The sequence below is a fragment of the Anolis sagrei genome, chromosome X, assembly GCF_037176765.1.
Source record: "Anolis sagrei isolate rAnoSag1 chromosome X, rAnoSag1.mat, whole genome shotgun sequence".
Lineage (NCBI taxonomy): Eukaryota > Metazoa > Chordata > Lepidosauria > Squamata > Dactyloidae > Anolis > Anolis sagrei.
The window spans coordinates 45719359-45739299 of NC_090034.1; the positions used below are offsets into that span (position 1 = coordinate 45719359).

The following is a 19941-nucleotide window of genomic DNA, read 5'->3' on the forward strand; positions in this document are numbered from 1 at the left end:
TTGGAATCCCGGGATTTGCAGTTTGAAAAGGTAGACCAGTGATTCCCAAACACGAGTTCTCTGGGTGTTTGGAACTTGGAGCTCCCAGAAGCCTCAGTTGCCTTGGCTTATGATAAGGGATTCTGGGAGCTGGAGTCCAGAACTCTTGGGAGAGCAGAGTTTAATAAAAACTGAATTCTAAGTGCATCTAGACTGCAGAATTAGTGCAGTTTGACTCCAGTTGAACCATCATGGCTCAATGCTATGGAATCCTGGGAGGTGTAGTTGTACTTTTCATCCAGTCATAGCAGTTAAAGTGACACCAAACTGCATTAATCTTTCAGTGTAGATGCACCCACAACCACCCTCTTCTCTGGTTCAAGTCGATCCTGTCAATAGCCTTCTTGAATTGTGGTGAACCACAATTAGTAGTTTCCCGTGGTGTTTAGTCTTCTCTGCCAAAGAGGGCTGGCGCCTCACCAAACTTCAACTCCCAGGATCCCATAGTATTCAGCCATGGCATTTAAAGTGGGATTAAACTACACTCATTCTGCAGTGTAGATGCACCTTTCCTATACTGCCAATCCCTGCTTGTCCGGTTTTAATTGGTTTGTTCCAGTTATTGCAGCCCGAGGATGTGGACAAGATTCTTGGAGAGGTGAGGGCTACCACATGCATCCTAGATCCCTGACCATCCTGGCTGATAAAAGAAGCCAGAGGGGGTTTGGCAGAGTGGGTGAAGGTGGTAGTTAACGCCTCCTTACAGGAAGGCAATATTCCAGCCAGCTGAAAGCAAGCTATTATAAAACCGCTGTTGAAAAAACTATCACTGGACCCCACTCAGTTTGTCAGCTTTCAGCCAGTTTCCAGTCTCCCCTTTTTTGGGCAAAGTCCTGGAACGTGTGGTGGCCTCACAACTCCAGACGTTCTTGGAAGACACGGATTATCTAGATCTGGTGCAGTCTGGCTTTAGGCCAAGGCATGGTACTGAAACAGCCTTGGTCACCTTAGTGGGTGATCTAGGTCGAGAACTGGACAGGGGGAGTGTGTCCCTGTTGGTTCTGCTGGACCTCTCAGCAGACTTCAATACCATTGACCACAGTATCCTTCTGGGGCATCTCACGGGAATGAGTCTCAGAGGTACTGTTCTGCAGTGGCTCCGCTCCTTCCTTGAGAATCGTTCCCAGAAGGTGTTGTTGGGTGACACCTGCTTGACCCTGCAGCATTTGTCCTGTGGGGTCCTGCAGGGCTGAATACTGTCCCCCATGTTGTTTAACGTCTACATGAAGCCGCTGGGAGAGATCATCCGGTGTTTCGGGGTGCGGTGTCACCTGTACACAGATGATGTCCAACTCTGTCATTCCTTCCCACCTGCTACTAAAGAGGCTGTTCAGGTCCTGAACTGGTGCTTGGCCACTGTGACGGTCTGGATGAAGGCAAGCAAATTGAAACTGAATCCACTCAAGACAGAGATCCTCCTGGTCAGTAATAAGGCCGAACAGGGTATAGGGTTACAGCCTGTGTTGGACAAGGTTACACTCCTTCCGATGATGCAGGTTTGCAGTCTGGGAGTTTTCCTAGACTCATCGCTGAGCCTGGAGCCCCAGGTTTCTAACTTGGCCACGGTGGTCTACGCTCTGGTTACATTGCACTTAGATTACTGCAATGCGCTCTACATGGGGTTGCCTTTGAAGACTGTTCAGAAGCTCCAAATGGTCCAGCGGGCAACAGCCAGATTGCTCACCGGAGCAACACACAGGTAGCGTACAACCCTCCTGTAGTGTCAGCTCCACTGGCTGCCAATCTGCTACCGAGTACAATTCAAAGTGCTGGCTTTAGCCTATAAAGCCCTAAATGGTTCTGGCCCAGTTTACCTGTCTGAACGTTTCTCCCCCTATGAACCATCTCAGAGATTGAGATCATCTGGAGAGGTCCTACTCTCGGTCCTGTCAGTATAAGATTAATGTATAGTGTGTGTTTAAATGTAATTTTATGTACAATGGCTATGATTGTAACAGGATTGTATTGCCAGAGAGTATTCTGCTACAGAAAGGGTTAAACAGTAGAGTTAATAAGCTGTGAAGATGTGACCCTGAGTGTTACCTTGAGCAAGTAGGGAGGATACAGAGATAAGTCCTTATAGCTTCAGTGAATGTGTTCGTCGTCCCTTCTTGTTCCTGTCTGTCTACTGATGGTGTATGCTGTATATTTGAGCTGCTTAGTAAAGCTAAATATCTGTTTTATACTGAAGTCTCAAGCGTCCATTTATTCAGAGCTTCAAAAGCTTCTGCAGCTCTCTGACATGTCCCGCCTCCTTCGCAGGCATGGTTGGTGGGGACAAGAGACAGGGCCTTTTCAGTGGTGGCTCCTCGGCTATGGAACTCCCTCCCCAGTGATATTAGATCAGCCCCTTCCTTCCTGACTTTCAGAAAAAAGGTGAAAACATGGCTTTGTGACCCAGCCTTCAACAACTAATACAATGCAATAGATGACTTGGCTTTATGTGTAACGATCATTGGAATGGCTCAACCTTGATTGTGGATAGCGTGATTTTATAGCTGTAAGTGGTATTGTTTATATTTTAATTGCTTTTAGTCTCATTTAGATTTTTAACTAAATGTTATTTAATTGTTAAATTGTTTTATGGCATTGAATTTTGCCTCTGCTATAAACCGCTTTGAGTCCCCTTCGGGGTCCAGAAGGGCGGGATATAAATATAGTAAGTAAATAAATAAATCCCAGGAATGCTTGGGGTGTTGCCATGGCAGCTGAAGTGGAATCATAGCAGTATCATTCAAGTTCCCCTTGCCTTCTCACTAGGTCTCCATCCTGCAGCATCTCTCCTCTGAAGAAGAAGAAGAAAAAGAAGAATTCCAAGAAGAGGAAAAGGAGCAGGTATGCCATTCTATGCTTTTTCTCCAAACAGCTTTCAAAACATGAGAATTTTTGCAGTTTGGGAGTTATTCTGTGCAAAACCCGTACTTGGTTGTTCTGTAACAAAAACAGTATTTTCTGCACAGGAACTGCCTTTGTTTACACTGGAAAGATAGTATACCAGTAATTGTAGAAATATTATTTCCAATCCAGTAAAAGCAGTTTCCTGTGCAGAAAATGCTGTTTTCAAGGCAAATCAACTGTGTGCGAATTTTGCACAGAATAAGCTCCCAATTCCAAAGTTTTCTGTGTAGGAAATACTATTTCAAAATAGAAATGTTCTTTCCTGTACCAAGCAATAGCATGCACATTTTTACAGAACCTGCCTCAAATTGTGCAAATTCACATTTGTCCAGGATTCGACTCAAAAAATGTATTTTTAATAATTTTTCAAATATTGAATATTTTTCCACACCTAAAACATGGATTTAAAATAATTCTGTATTATTTTGCAGGTTGTCGTCAAAGAAGAGAAGGCACAGGTAAGGATAATAAGGGCTCTGGACCTTGAATAAGGCTAGAATAGTCAATAGGAGAAACTGGCCATCTATAGGTGTGTTCACACAATAGAGTTTAGAGTGCTTTAGTACCACTTTTTAACTGTCATGGGTATTGGGATTATTTGATTTGTCTTGGCCAAAGAGCTGTACTGTGATAATTCGAGAAAGTGTCTGAGTGTTCATCTACACTGTAGAATAAATGCAGTTTGATTCCACTTTCACTGCCTTGAAACCATTTGGTAAAGCACCAGAATTCTTTGGCAGTGAAGGCTCAAGACCTTTTAAAACTACAACTCCCAGGATAGTATTGCCTTGAAGCTTGGCAGTTCAGGTGATATCAAACTGCATTAATTCCACAATGTAGATGCATCCAGTGTTGCCTAAGTCCCTTGCAAAGTGGCCACCACATGTGTTGGACTACAAATCCCATCAGCCCCACCCAACTTGATGGGGGCTGGATGTCAATGGACATCATTATTTATAGTGATGTTGTAACCCACCTCAAGCAACAAGGAGAGGCGGGTAAGAAATAAAATTATTATGATTATGATTATGATTATGATTATGATTGGAGACCCCAGTGGCGCAGTGGCTTAAATCGCTGAGCTGCTGACATTGCTTACCGAAAGGTCTCAGGTTCAAATCCAGGGAGTGGGGTGAGCTCCCACTGTTAGCCCCAGCTTCTGCCAACCTAGCAGTTCAAAAACATGCAAATGTGAATAGATCAATAATTACCATTCCGGCGGGACGGTAACGGCGCTCCATGCAGTCAAGACAGCCACATGACCTTGGAGGTGTCTATGGACAATGCCAGCTCTTTGTCTTAGAAATGGAGATGAGCACCACCCCCCAGAGTCGGACACGACTGGACTTAATGTCAGGGGAAAGCCTTTACTTTTACCTAACCTATTATTATTATTATTATTATTATTATTATTATTATTATTATTATTGTCATCCAAACCCCACCAAGACATGAAGGCTTTCCCTTAGATCTGCATGCAATGTTTACCATCAACAAACAAAACAGAAATTAATAACTGCTTGCTTCTCTCTCATTTAGTTCCTCGAGCCCCAAAAGCAAACGGAAAGAGGAGAAAAAACACAAGAAACAGTAAGTTGAACTGGTTACTTTCAATGTGCATCGTTGCCCTTAGGCTTTTGCCTGCAGACAATTTGGAGTGAGCTTAGAAACATGGGGTGCATTTGCACTGTGGCATTAATGCAGTTTGACACCACTTGAGCTGCCATGGCACAGTGCTAGGGAATCTTGGAAGTTTATAGTTTGGCAAACTACAAATCCCAGGGTCCCATAGCATTGAGCCATGGTAGTTCCACTGCATTAATTCCACAGTGTAACCGCACCCATAGACTTGGTTGTTGCTTTTACTAGTAAACAACGCTCACAGTCTTTGTGACTGGACAACTGAGATTTACCATCCCACATCTTGAGATGACACCTTTATGAATTTAACATAACTATCAACCACATGTTGCAAAGGTCTGATTGCCCTTCACCATTCATAAGCCCGATTTTTAAGTCCCTCGTCCCATTATCTACGGGCCTTTGAGACACTTGCAGATTAATGACAGACACACGTGTCTCTCTGGTTTCCTTTGTTTCTTCCCTTCTCTCCCAAAGCTCCCACAGCCGCTCTCAAAAATCCCACCGCTCCCACCATCGGCGCTGCAGCTCGGACTCGGAGAGCACCAATTCCCTTTCGGAAAGTTGCGGAAACCGGTAAGCACATCCTCAGCTGAAATGTGGGGAATATAGTACAACACAACATTGAAAGTTTGGGGGATAAAGGGGAAACCTTGGTTGCCTTGGGTTGGGTTAGATCAGTGTTTCTCAACCTGGGGGTCGGGACCCCTGGGGAGGTCGTGAGGGGGTGTCAGAGGGGTCGCCAAAGACCATCAGAAAACACAGTATTTTCTGTTAGTCATGGGAGTTCAGTGTGGAAAGTTTGGCCCAATTCTCATGTTGGTGGGGTTCAGAATGCTATTTGATTGCAGGTGAACTATACATCCCAGCAACTATAACTCCCAAATGTCAAGGTCTATTTCCCCCAAATTCCACCAGTGTTCACATTTCAGCATATTGAGTATTTGTGCCAAGTTTGGTCCAGATTCATCATTGTTTGAGTCCACAGTACTCTCTGGATGTAGGTGAACTACAACTCCAAAACTCAAAGTCAATCCCCACCAGACCCTTCCAGTATTTTCTGTTGGTCATGGGAGTTCTTTTGTGCCAAGTTTGGTTCAGTTCCATTGTTGGTGGAGTTCAGAATACTCTTTGATTGTAGGTGAACTATAAATCCCAGCAACTACAACTGCCAAATGTCAAAATTTGGGCGTATTGGGTATTTGTGCCTAATTTGGTCCAGTGAATGAAAACACATCCTGCATATCAGATATTTACATTATGATTCATAACTGTAGCAAAATTACAGTTATGAAGTAGTAATGAAATAATTTTATGGTTGGGGGTCACCACACATGAGGAATTGTATTAAGGGGTCGCGGCATTAGGAAGGTTGAGAAACACTGGGTTAGATGAATCTAAAGCAGCCCACTGTTATTCGTTTCATGGGCCTGATCTACACTGATTGAAACTGCAGGGTCAATCTGGTGTGCCCTATACCAGATCGGCCCTAGGTATGAGCCACACTCTCACTACCCACCACCCACTGTGGAGGCAGGAGAGAGTCCGCAATGCAGCCAAATGCTTATCAGTTGCACTGGGCGGCCACTCTGCCTGTTAACCCCTTCCATGTCATGGCGGTTTCTGACCATGAGAGGGGTCATCCCTATCCGCCATCTAATAATAATAATAATAATAATAATAATAATAATAATACACTTTATTTATATTCCGCCCTTCTCCCCTAGGGGACTCAGAGCAGATTACAGCATTTACAGCAAACATAGGCAAACATTCAATGCCTTACAGTCACCTACAATGAGACATACAAACAGACAAAGCAAAGGCTTCTCCTTTTTCATTTCCGGCTCAGCTCTGGTTCTGGAGAAGCTTTTCTTCTCCGATTTCAAGCCGAGGAGCCTGCATTGTTACCTCCTGGTCATGTGACTGGCAAGACTGCTTGGAGCGTCTTTTGTCTTTTCCTGCCAAAGCGGTGCCTATTTATCTACTCACATTTGCATGTTTTCGAACTGCTAGGTCGAGAGGAGCTAGGGCTAACAGCGGGAGCTCACCCTGTCCCACGGATTCAAAATGCAGTGACACTGGCTAGGGCAAGGGGATATGAGACTATGACTTGGCATTTATATGTGGTTTTTAATCTGTTTGATAGATTGGTAGGAGTTTTAATTGTTTATATCCTTAGATTGTTTATATTTTTATGAGATGTGTTTTATTGTTACCTCTGAGGCACTGAATTTTTGCTGGATTTGTAAACTGCCTCGAGTCTCCTCTTGGGCCAAGAAAGGCAGGGTAGAAGTAAATACATAAATACAAGGGATGGTTGACAAATGGAACCCGTATCGCAGCCATAAACTGCTGTGACATGGAGTACGAGAGAGTAGGGGACTGCCATTCTATGTCCTGGGGCAACCCAAGTGCAGAAAACATGGGGTAGCAATGGAGACAAGTGCAGTCCAAATGGCCCAACCATTCACGCAGGCCAGAAGCCAGGGGATCGTCCAAATTCTGTACTGACTTTGACTAGCACGGGACAAGGCTGTGCTAAGGTAGACTTGCTGTGTGTTATCCTGGATCATCCCCATTCAGCCGCTCTAGGACTGATCCACCTCTACTCTGACCTAAGTGATCACTAGTCAGAATGCAGGAACATCAGGAGCAACATTTGGAGGATATTGCTATTGGAGATCCCCTCTCCTCAAGACCCTGTGTTCTTGTGATGGCATGGGGTTGCATTCCTCTGTCATGCAGGCCTCGCACTCGACCCCAAGAAGAAGGCCACAAAACACAATGGAAGCATGCCCTGCGCTCTTCGAAGAGTGCCCGAAAGTCGACCGGCACTGCAGAGGTGACCGTGGCCACCCCGTCCCTGGGCAGGCCTCTCTTGAACAACCGCCCCCTCCCTGCCGCCGAAGTGGTAAGTATTCTCCCATCCGCTCCCTTGGCAATGCAATTTTTATGAGCCATTTACCGCTCGTATTAGAGGAGAGTCCTTTTTTAAAAGCTCACATTCATTATTGATGGGGGTCTCTATATATATCCCTCTCTTGGTGCGATGTTGGAAAACTTGCCCTTTAGTGGGCAGGAAAAGGTGGGGAAAGTGGGCCGGAGAGATGGCTTAAACTTGAACCCATGAATAATAAAGCAAAGACGGGTAGGAACACAGCGGCCTCCAGTTGTGACATTTTACCGGGGTGCATTTGTAAGATCCTTTTTCTTCTCAATGGATGAGTTCTCTCGCCAAGGCTTCCTGCTCCCGTTTCTTTTGTTTTGTTTTTCCCCTTTCAAAAGATTAAGCCTATCTAAGAAAATGTTTGTGCCTAACAGGGTGTGAGTGTCCTTGCAAAAGGAAGATGGTGTGAGGGGAAGGGTTTTTTGTTTGTTTTTTACTGTCTCCAAACCAACAAGCCTAGTTTGGGGTAATGCCGACTGGCTGTTACCCACGGATGCTAATCGATGCATCCAAGGAGAAAATGCACGACCGCATCCCTGAGGGCATTTTTCTCTTTCAAGGGAAGATAACAGTGCTGGCAAGGCTCACTATTCCACGTCAGCTCGGCTGAAGTTAGGGGTCACTGGCGTTCAAGGCGGGCCCAAGCATGATGTGTGCCAACCATTGCATGTGCCAACAGAAGAAGAGATGCCCAATGTCAGCCTATCGAATGAGGCGGGCACATTCTCCTTTCTGAGATAGGCCCACTTATGCACATGCATGTTCCACAGCGAGCGTGGAAAACGTATCCCAGACTCTTAGAGAGTCAAAGAGGCAAACTGTATCAATACAGTGGGGAGGGGAAGGTCATTTAAAAATGATACCTATGTCTCATTTTTCTGGCTGGGTCTCCTAATGTTGGGAGGCACGATCACTAATATGATGATGTTGCATCCATTTAGAGCACCGTTTCTCAACCTGGGGGTCAAGACCCCGGGGGGGGGTCAAGAGGGGGTGTCAGAGGGGTCACCAAAGACCATCAGAAAACACAGTATTTTCTGTCTGTCATGGGGGTTCTGTGTGGGAAGTTTGGCCCAATTCTATCGTTGGTGGGGTTTAGAATGCTGTTTGATTATAGGTGAACTATAAATCCCAGCAACTACAACTCCCAAATGTTGATGTCTATTTTCCCCAAACTCCACCAGTGTTCACATTTGGCATACTGAGTATCCGTGCCAAGTTTGGTTGAGATCCACCATTGTTTGAGTCCACCGTGCTCTCTGGGTGTAGGTGAACTACAACTCCAAAACTCAAGGTTAATGCCCACCAAGCCCTTCCAGTATTTTTTGTTGGTTATGGGGGTTCTGTGTACCAAGTCTGGTTCGATTCCATTGTTGGTGGAGTTCCGAATGTTCTTTGACTGTAGGTAAACTATAAATCCCAACAACTATAACTCCCAAATGACAAAATCAATCCCCCACAACCCCACCAGTATTCAAATTTGGGTGTATTGAGTATTTGTGCCAAATTTGTTCCAGTGAATGAAAATACATCCTGCATATCAGATATTTACATTACAATTCATAACAGTACCAAAATTACAGTTATGAAGTAGCAACAAAAATAATGCTGTGGTTGGGGGTCACCACAACATGAGGAACTGTATTAAGGGGTTGTGGCATTAGGAAGGTTGAGAAACACTGATTTAGAAAGAGAGAGCAGAGGGAGCCCCCAGACATTCAAATGAAAAACCTATGGGGAGGTGGAGAGAATGGTTAGAGGTGAAAGGGATCGAATTGACAATGCCTCAAACCAAGGGAGGAACTGTTATCCATAGGAACCGGCAATCCTCATATTAACAAGGGCTATGAAACATCCAATAAACTGCCCAAGGTTTCTTTGGATTGATTTTATTGCTTTATTGGTTGCTTATTGTTGGATTTTGGCACCTTGGGTTGCACTTCCAAAGCTCAGACTGAAACCCAGAGTCCATTTACTGCCCTGCTGTAGCCTCCTGCCATTTCAGCCACACCAATTTCATATAACGGGTGCCATTTCACTATCCCATTGTATACAATGAGACTTGAGCTTCCGCAGATTTGGCTATCCATGGAAAGTCCTGGAACTAGACCCCAGCAAATACCAAGGGGCTCCTGTATATCTTATGTGGAGTAACACAACTTCCTTGTTGTCTTTGCCAGAGTTTGTCCCAGAGCTTGTTCTTGTGGTTCAAGCAAAATGAGACCAGCATTGTTTCATGGTGATACAGCCCGGCTTTCTGTTCAATGTGATGTAGTTGAGATGGGGCTCATTGCTTTTTAGGGCCGCAAGCACAATGCAATGGCCAACTTCTGCCTGTCACCATCTCCTTCACATGCCGCAATAGTCCTATCCAACTATTGAGAGTCTCTCCTGACCTTTTGTTCACTAGTTTCTTCTTTCAGATGGCTCCATGTTTAACCATTTTTCACCATCTCAATTTTATAGAATCAAGTCCAAACTTAACATTTCATCTTATTCCAATTTTCATGTTGGGGGAAAGTTTGGCCATGGTTTGGAGGACCTTGAGAAGGAAATCCAACTGGCCAACCTCTTGGTTTGCCCTTAAAAGGTCCAAGAGGAATGTTTCACGCAGGAATGCTACTGCATTGCCATTATTGCAAGTGTTTTCCAAGCTTGGCCTCACCAAGTGAAGTCAAGCAGAAGGGGTTTTTTTGCGAGGGGGTGAGGTAGATGGCCTTTTCAATGGGGGGCACAGCAGTTGAGTGAAGTCGCTTGCAGAGAAACCTGCCAATCACTTTCTTTAACAGCGTCTTGTGGCCTTTAAAAAAATTCTGCCAGCCCTCTGAAATTCAGCGACGAGGAAGTTTTGAACTGCAACCTACCGTTTGCAAATGGTGTATTTTTAGCCATGCTGTGAAGCTGGCTTTTATCTCTGCATTGACTGGCTTTTTTCTCTCTCTCAGTTGCAATTTCTGCTTCTGTAAGACAGTATTTTCCGATTTTGCTTTCCTAGTCCCTACGCGGACAGTGGTGTCGGGTGGCCTAGAATAACAGAGGCAGATCAGGTGGGGAAAGATCTGAGAGTCATCCCAAGGTGGTGGCACTGCAGCTCCCATCATCCCTTGCCAGCTGAGCTGGGAGCTCCAGTTCAAAAACGTCTGAAGGGCCACAAGTTCTCCACCCTAATTTAAATGAGTATGTTGGCTATGACCTATCAGACAGAGGGGAGAAATGTGGTGGTGGGTGAGAACCATATATTCCGTATTACACTGCTTGTAGTTTATCAAGGAATAATATATGACCAAGCTAAAATGGAGGGAGGGGGAATGGTTGAAAACCAAGGGCCACATCAGAGACCTGAAAGGGGCCAACATCCTGTCATACCCACTTGTGCAAAATGAAAATCTGTATCTTCCCAATGGAGTTTAGTTTCTCTATACAAACCATGGGCATCGTCTCATGATGTCCTTTGTAGGTATTTCTAGACATTTAGGGTCCTTGAGGCCAAAAAAGAACCAGGGGAAATCATCCAAGTAGAGCCTTCAAATGCAGTAGAAATGCCATCCGTATTCCTGAATGGCTCCTGGAAGTGAGCCCACAGTAGTGTTGTTGAACATCTTGTGTGATGAGGCTTTCATTTGTCATACACCCAGCTTCCATGTCCTGTATCAATATACCTACAAAGCTAAAATCCAATGTTAATATAATTTCTGATCCTTCTAAATGCTTGCGTGCTCCAGTCAGAAGTGGCTTTATTACCCTGTTAGAAGCATGCCTCGAATCCTGTGGTTTCACCTGCACGCACAAGCTGGGTTTTTCTAGGTGTGGCTCTTGTGAATTTGTCTGGTATTTTAGCTACAATATTAGGGTCTGATCTGGTCCGGGAGGAACTCCATAGGGATTACACCATAGACTTTACGCCCCGGGTGGCACCAACAGTAGTGACACTGCTACTTACAATAACATTGAATAAAGCAAAGGCAACTATGAGTGCATCTACACTGCAATTTTTGCCACTTTAGCTGCCATAGCTCAGTGCTATGGAGTCATGGGAGTTGGTCACTGAGGAGGCACCAGCACTCCTTAGCAGAGAAAATGAAAGACATTGTACATCAGTATTTCTCATGATCCTGTAGCATTCAGCCTGTCTAGAAAGGAAATTCCAGATCCTGGGAGCAGCCACCAATTGGAAAACTATCTCCCATGTTTCTATCAGATAAATCCATGGTGTGGTCAAGAAGGCTTCCTCAGAAGATCAGGGAAGAGAGGCAGGCTCATCAGAGGAGAAGTAGTCTCTCAGATACCCAGGACCTTAGTCATATGGGGCGTTAGACTTCATAACCAGCATGTTAAATTGGCTTTGAAGATACCTTGCATTCCTGTAAACCTGGTCCCTCCCGACAAGGTGGATTGCATTTCCTATGATCCTCAGCTTGACGTGGATCCTGGAGTCTGACCTATCTAGTTTAGGGAAATCAGCCATAAATGGGGCTGTGATAAATGCCCCAAATCAAAGAAGTCAAAAGGGAAACAGGACGCCAAAGTGTCTGTATCCGAAATCCACTGCTTTGGGCCAATCTCCCCTCGTCATGCTGCCCGGCACCACCTTCCAAGGAAAGTAAATCTTAACTTTGAAGCTAGAGCTTAAAACACAAGAAAGACATGCACACTCTCCCCTTCTCTCGACAGAGAGCAAAATTGCTGGTTCCATACGTTTCAGAAAATTGATAGCCACTTCTCTCCAAGGGGCCGTTGGAAACACTGTGAATGGGCTTGTTCAGTTTAATTGGAAAACTTGCTGCGATTAGACTTTGGTAACCTATTAGGGTGCGCTGCCTCTTGAGCGGAGCGCTCAGTGGAAATTGAAGCCCGGGGTGTAAGTAAAAGGCCTTTTATTCCCCCTTCTTCTTTTTTCGTTGTTGTTTCATTTCCCCCTTTTCTCCTCTTCAGTGGAATAATGTTTTGACCCAACCGAGATGTAATAAACCCACTCGCCGTCCTCACATTTTTAATCAGATTATGAGTCCCACTGAGTCTGTCGGGACCCCTTTTTGGGGAAGGGCAAATATAGGAAGAGAGAAATTACACCATCAAAGCACTCCAACAGATAGCCATCTAAGTCCTTTTTTCAAAACCTCCAGAGAAGGACTTCAGGGCAGCATGTGATATGGTTGAACAGCTCTTTTTGTCAGGAAGTTCTGTCTAACACTGAGGTAGGAATCTCTTCTTCTGCAATTTGAATCTGTTGCTCCATTGCATCCTAGTCTCCGGAGCAGCCAAAAACAAGCTTAGCCTCCTCCTCAAGGGGACGTCATTTCAAATATTTATTCTCAGGTCCCCTCTTCTTCAAGTTAAACCTGTGGTTCCCAGCCTGTGGTCCGTGGACCACCAGTGGTCCCCAAGAACTAAAACATGGTCTGCAGCCTCACCATTAGTACACAAGAGGGACTGGTCTTATGAAACCCTCTTATAATAAACCTATAATAATAAACCTTTATTTGTATACCGCTTTATCTCCTCGAGGGGGCTCTGCAATTGCCAACATAAAAACATACAAAAAGTTATTATAAAAAGTATAAGCATAGTACTATATAACAATCGTACATATTTAAAATTAAAAATCCAGTTCAGTACTAATTACATTGGGCAGCTCAGCTTCCAATGGGCAAGATTCCAAAGTGGGCCTCGACAACTATGAGAGGGCTGGGCAAGTACGACAAAGTAGACGAGGGCCCGAGGAGTGGGTAAAAGAGCAAGCATGGCCTACCTGATGGTCAGGGTGGGACCTGGAGCTGTTTATTTCCAAGGTCTGCTATGTTTTCCCCATTGGCTGGGCCAACGGGGAAAACATAGACCCGGGGATGTGGGTAAAGTGTATGACAAGGCCTTAACTAATGGCCAGGGTGGTGCCTGGGGCTCTTCATTTCCAGGCCCTGCTGAATAGCTATACTAGGGCTGGACCAGGGCTAGTAGCAAAACACCGGGGAAGTGTGTACAGTGCCGAGCAGAGGTGGCTCAAGCATTACTCAAGGTAAGCATTTGCTTACCACTCCAATCCCTGGGGGGCGCTCTTGAGACAGCCTTCCTGCTCCTCAGAGGAAGATTGAGAGAGAGAGGAAGAGGGCGAGCGCAAGTAGAGGGAGAAAGAGAGAGAGAGAGAGATAATCCACATTATCTGCCTTGAGCTGGGCTATATGAGGCTGGATCTACACTGCCATATAAAATCCCTATTATCTGCTTTGAACTTGATTATATGGCAGTATCGACTCATAAAATCCAGTTCAAAGCAGATAATGCTGATTTCCTGCTTTGATAATCTGTATTATATGGCAGTGTAGAAGGGGCCTGAGAGGAAAACCTGTAATCGAGTGCCTAGAAAAAGTGCCCCCTTCCCCAATTCTTGCAAGTGCAGCAGATGGTCTACCTTAATTATATAATTATTTTAATAATAATTAAATAGTTATATAGCCCAACCAAAAAAAATCTTAAATGTCTTCACTTTTAGGCTTGTTCCTGGGTTTATTTGGGGCACTGATTCAGAAAACTGCACTGCATGGACCACATTCATTCTAGGCCCCTTCTACCATATAATCCCGATTGTCAAAGCAGATAATCCACAATATCTGCTTTGAATTGGATCATATGAGGGCACTTCCAGATAGGTCCTATATCCCAGGATCTGATTCCAGGCGTTCTGTTTATCTCAGATTATCTGGCAGTGCCAACTGTCTGGAAGGACCCAGAGTCTACAATGCCATATAATCCAGTTCAAAGCAGATAACCTGGACTTTATATGGCAGTCTAGAAGGGACCCTAGTTTCTTAGGCTGGATCTACACTGTCCTATGTCCCAGGATCTGATCCCAGATATCCTGCTTTGAACTGAATTATACGAATCTCCATTGCCATATAATCTGGGATAAGAAGATAATCCAGAATCAGATTCTGGGATATAGGACCCTGTAGAAGCAGAAGCAGCATTCATCTGGATCTACACAACCATATAATTCGGATTATCCAAGCACATAATCCCATGATCTGCTTTGAACTGGATCATATGAGACCACACTGCCATATAATCTAGTTCAAAGCAGATAATCTGGATGTTATATGGCAGTGTAGTAGAAGCCTCAGCCCCCTTCCACACAGCTGTATAAAATCCACATCGAACTGGGTTACCTGGCAGTGTGGGCTCAGATATTCCACTTCAAAGCAGATACTGTGGATTATATGCCTTGATGTTCTGGGTCATATGGCTGTGTAGAAGGGCCCTCAGATAGGGTTGACCTGGTTTTCTATGGGTGAGCAGATGACAAGTGTTAGGGCCCTTTCACACAGTCATATAACCCAGAATATCAAGGCAGAAAATCCCACCATACCTGCTTTGAACTGGGTTATCTGAGTCCACACTGTCATATATTCCAGTTCAAAGCAGATAATGTGGGATTTTATTCAGCTGGGTGGAAAGGGCATTAGATGGCATATGTACTATGATAGGGGAAACTGGGGGGCATTTTTGGAATCATCAGAAAAGGGCTACCATTTGAGGCACCACAGTGTTTGTTGGCCAGGGTCATATATTACAGGAGACAGGCTGCTTGCCTTTCTGCAATTGTACAGATGTTGAGAATATATTGCAGAGACTGCTGTTTTCTCTAATGGAGAATAATTTATGGGTGAAGACAAGAGGAGCCACGGTTTGGTTTAGGGAGCTGGACTCCTTCTACACTGCCATATAACCCAAATTATCAAATCAGATAATCCACACTAACTGCTTTGAACTGGATTACATGACTCCCAACTGCCGTATAATCCAGTTCAAAGCAGATAATCTGGATTTTATGTGGAAGTGTAGAAGGGGCTGGAGTTGGTTGGATAAACTAGTATCACAGGGCCCTTCCACACAGGCATATAACCCATAATATTAAGGCAGAAAATCCTACAATATCAGCTTTGAACTAGGATATATGGGGGCCTTCCATACAGCCATAAGGTAAGGTAAGGTAGTCCCCTGACATTAAGTCCAGTCATGTCTGACTCTGGGGTGTGGTGCTCATCTCCATTTCTAAGCCGAAGAGCCAGCGTTGTCCGTAGACACCTCCACGGTCATGTGGCCGGCATGACTGCATGGAGCGCCGTTACCTTCCCGCTGGAGCGGTACCTATTGATCTACTCACATTTGCATGTTTTCGAACTGCTAGGTTGGCAGAAGCTAGGGCTGACAGCGGAAGCTCACGCCGCTCCCTGGAATTGAACCTGTGACCTTTCGATCAACAAGCTCAGCAGCTCGGTGCTTTAACCCACTGAGCCACCGCCCCCCCCCCCCCCCATACAGCCATATAACCAAGAATATCATCACTGGGTTGTTGTAGGTTTTTCCGGGCTATATGGCCATGTTCTGGAGGCAATTTTTCTCCTGACGTTTCGCCTGCATCTATGGCAAGCATCCTCAGAGGTAGTGAGGTCTGTTGGAAGTAGGAAAACTGGGTTTATATATCTGTGGAATGACCAGGGTGAGACAAAGGACCCCTGTCTGCTGGGGCTAGCTGGGAATGTTTCAGCTGATCACCTTGATTTGCTTCCAGGCCATTGAATGCAAATCAAGGTGATCAGCTGAAACATTCAGAGCTAGCCCCAGCAGACAGAGGTCCTTTGTCTAACCGTGGTCATTCTACAGATATATAAACCCGCTTTCCCACTTCCAACAGACCTCACTACCTCTGAGGATGCTTGCCATAGATGCAGGCGAAACGTCAGGAGAAAAATTGCCTCCAGAACATGGCCATATAGACCGGAAAAACCTACAACAACCCAATATCAAGATAGATCATATAATCATAGAGTTGGAAGAGACCTCATGGGCCATCCACTCCAACCCCCTGTCAAGAAGCAGGAAAGTTGCATTCAAAGCACCCCTGACAGATGGCCATCCAGCCTCTGTTTAAAAGCTTCCAAAGAAGGAGCCTCCACCACACTCCGGGGCAGAGAGTTCCACTGCTGAATGGCTCTCCTTACAGTCAGGAAGTTCTTCCTAATGTTTAGATGTAATCTCCTTTCTTGTAGTTTGAAGTCATTGTTCCCTTGCGTTCTAGTCTCCAGGGCTGCAGAAAACAAGCTTTCCCCCTCCTCCCTATGACTTCCTCTCATGTATTTATACATGTCTATCATGTCTCCTTGCAGCCTTCTCTTCTTCAGGATAAACATGCCCAGCTCTTTAAGCCGCTCTTCATAGGGCTTGTTCTCCAGACCCTTGATCATTTTAGACGTCCTCCTCTGGACACATTCCAGCTTAAAGCCAACCTCTCCCTTCAATTGTGGTGCCCAGAATTGGACACAGTATTTCAGGTGTAGTCTAACCAAGGAACAATAGCGGGGTAGCATGACTTCCTTGGATCTAGACACTATACTCCTATTGATGTAGGCCAAAATCCCATTGGCTTTTTTTGCCGCCGCATCACATTGTTGGCTCATGTTGAACTTGCTGTCCACGAGGACTCCAAGATCTTTTTCACACGCACTGCTCTCGAGCGAGGCATTGTCCCCCATTCTGTATCTTTGCATTTCATTTTTTCTGCCTAAGTGGAGTATCTTGCATTTGTCACTGTTGAACTTCATTTTGTTAGTTTTGGCCCATCTCTCTAATCTGTCAAGATCGTTTTGAATTCTGCTCCTGTCCTCTGGAGTATTGGCTGTCCCTCCCAATTTAGTGTCATCTGCAAACTTGACGATCATGCCTTCTAACCATCTAAGTCATTAATAAAGATATTGAACAGGACTGGGCCCAGGACGGAACCCTGCGGCACTCCACTCGTCACTTCTTTCCAGGATGAAGAGGAAGCATTGGTGAGCACCCTCTGAGTTCGTCCACTTAACCAATTACAGATCCACCTAACCATAGTTTTGCATAGTCCACATTGGACTAGTTTGTCTGCCAGAAGGTCATGGGGGACCTTGTCAAAGGCTTTACTGAAATCCAGGTATGCTACATCCACGGCATTCCCCGCATCTACCCAGCTTGTAATTCTATCGAAAAAAGAGATCAGATTAGTCTGGCATGACTTGTTTTTGATAAATCTGTGTTGACTATTAGCGATGACTGCATTTGTTTCTAGGTGTTTGCAGACCACTTCCTTAACCATTTTTTCCAGAATCCTGCCTGGTATCGACGTGAGGCTGACCGGAGGGTAGTTGTTTGGGTCGTCTTTTTTTCCCTTCTTGAAGATTGGGACCACATTGGCCCTCCTCCAGTCTGCTGGAACTTCTCCTGTTCTCCAAGAACTCTCAAAGATGATTGCCAATGGTTCCGAGATGACTTCTGCTAGTTCCTTCAATACTCTTGGGTGTAGTTGATCTGGCCCTTGGGACTTGAACTTGTTTAGAGTAGCCAGGTATTCCTGGACGACTTGTTTCCCAATTTGGGGTTGGATGTCCTCGAATCCCTCACCCACTCCATCTTGCTGAGGTTGAAGATGACTTTCTTTTTGTGAGAAGACCGAGGCAAAGAAGGCATTAAGTAGTTCTGCCTTTTCCCTATTCCCTTTCAGCATTGCCCCATCTTCTCCTCGAAGAGGTCTTATCGCCTCCTTGTTCTTCCTTTTTCTACTGACATAAGAAAAGAAGCCCCTTGTATTGTTTTTAATGTCCCTGGCAAGCCTGAGCTCGTTTTGTGCTTTAGCCTTGTGAACCTTTTCCCTACAGGAGTTGGCATTTTGTTTGAATTCTTCTTTAATGATTTCTCCCTTTTTCCACTCCTTGTGCATGTCCCTTTTGAGTCTTAGCACAGTTAGAAGTTCTTTGGACATCCATTCTGGCTTCTTTGCACTTGTCCTATTTTTTCTCTTTGTTGGCACTGTTTGCAATTGCTCCTTGAGTTTTTCACTCTTGAAAAACTCCCATCCATCTGTAACTCCCTTGTCTTTTAGTATCTGTGTCCATGGAATGCTGCTCAGTATTTCCTTCATTTTTCAAAAGTCAGCTCTCCTAAAGTCCAAAATGCAGGTTTACCTTGTCCTGGTTTCGGCCTTCCTTTGTACCTTAAACTGCAGGAACACATGGACATTTGCCCCTAAGGATCTGACCACTTCAACTGCATTGATCAGGTCCTCCTCATTTGTTAGGATGAAATCGAGAGTAGCCGACCTCCTTGTTGCCTCTTCTACCTTCTGGACCATGAAATTGTCTGCGAGGCAAGCGAGGAATTTATTGGACTTTGTATTCTTGGCCAAGTTTGTTTTCCAATAAATATCGGGATAGTTGAAATTGCCCATAACTACTATATCTCTTCTTTGTGGCTGTTTGGTCAACTGTTGGCAGAAGACGTCGTCAAGTTCTTCATCCTGGCTTGGAGGTCTGTAGTAGACACCGACAATGAGATCTTTTTGAGTCCTAGTTCCCTTGATTTTTATCCAGATGCTTTCAAGCTGGTTTCCCGGATTGCTGTTTTGCATCTCTTCTCCAGCATAACAGTTTTTGACATATAAGGCTACTCCGCCTCCTCTTCCTTTTTTTTTTTTTTCTGTGAAAGAGGTTATAGCCCTCGATGTCTACATTCCAGTGATAGGAGTCATCCCACCAGGTTTCAGTGATGCCTATGACATCATATTTGTGGTGTTGTGCTAAAAGTTGGAGTTCGTCTTGTTTATTTCCCATGCTCTGTGCATTAGTGTAAAGACATGTGAGCCCCTGAGATCTTCCCCTGAGCTGTTTATTGTGCTTTTGGTACTTTTTCGTCACTGTGTTTGTGCAGCCCTTCGTTTAGCCTTCTGACGATTCTCTGACATTGTGGGTAAAGTACTGTTCACAAGGCTGATGTCCCCCTCCCCTGGTGGACCTAGTATAAGTGCGCCTAATGAGGTTTGCGAGTCTGTGAAGAAAAAGGTGCTTTGAAGTGGGTTATCTGAGGGCCCTTCCAAACAACCCTATATCCCAGAATATCAAGGCAGAAAACCCCACAATATCTGCTTTGAACTGGGTCCACACTCAGATAATGTGGGATTTTCTGCCTTGATATTCTGAGATATAGGGCTGTGTGGAAGGGCCCTGGGTTCACACTGCCATATATCCCAGTTCAAAGCAGAAAATGTGGGATTTTATTCAGCTGTGTCACCTTCTACCTTTTATTTTTCAGTGATTGGTTTGGGGGTGGGCACCAAAATACTGTTTGCTTACACTTGAAAATTACCTAGGGCTGACCCTGGTGCCGAGGCAACGGGGATGTTGATAAGGGGGAGGCTGACTACCCACGAAAGTTGCGACAAGTCTCCTGACTACTGCGGCTTCTCCTCCTCCCTCCTGCCAAGCGGAGCCATTCCATGTGGCACCTGGAAGCGAGGACGTCTTGGGGTCTTCGTTTTTAGGCCTGTTCTTGGGGTTATTTGGGGTGCTGATTCAGAAGACTGCATTGGATAGACCACATCAGCTCTAGATTATGAA

The 19941-nt window shown here is 45.0% G+C and overlaps 1 protein-coding gene across 1 annotated transcript in view; it reads left to right on the forward strand.

Moving 5' to 3' along the window:
* SRRM4 (serine/arginine repetitive matrix 4) overlaps window positions 1–19941 on the forward strand; it is an 89606-nt gene that overhangs the window by 54492 nt on the left and 15173 nt on the right. Inside the window, exons 4-8 of the mRNA XM_060785415.2 lie at window positions 2800–2874; window positions 3369–3395; window positions 4477–4527; window positions 5056–5154; window positions 7327–7492. Of these exons, the coding sequence (XP_060641398.2) occupies window positions 2800–2874; window positions 3369–3395; window positions 4477–4527; window positions 5056–5154; window positions 7327–7492 (418 nt within the window). The remainder of the gene's footprint in view (window positions 1–2799; window positions 2875–3368; window positions 3396–4476; window positions 4528–5055; window positions 5155–7326; window positions 7493–19941) is intronic.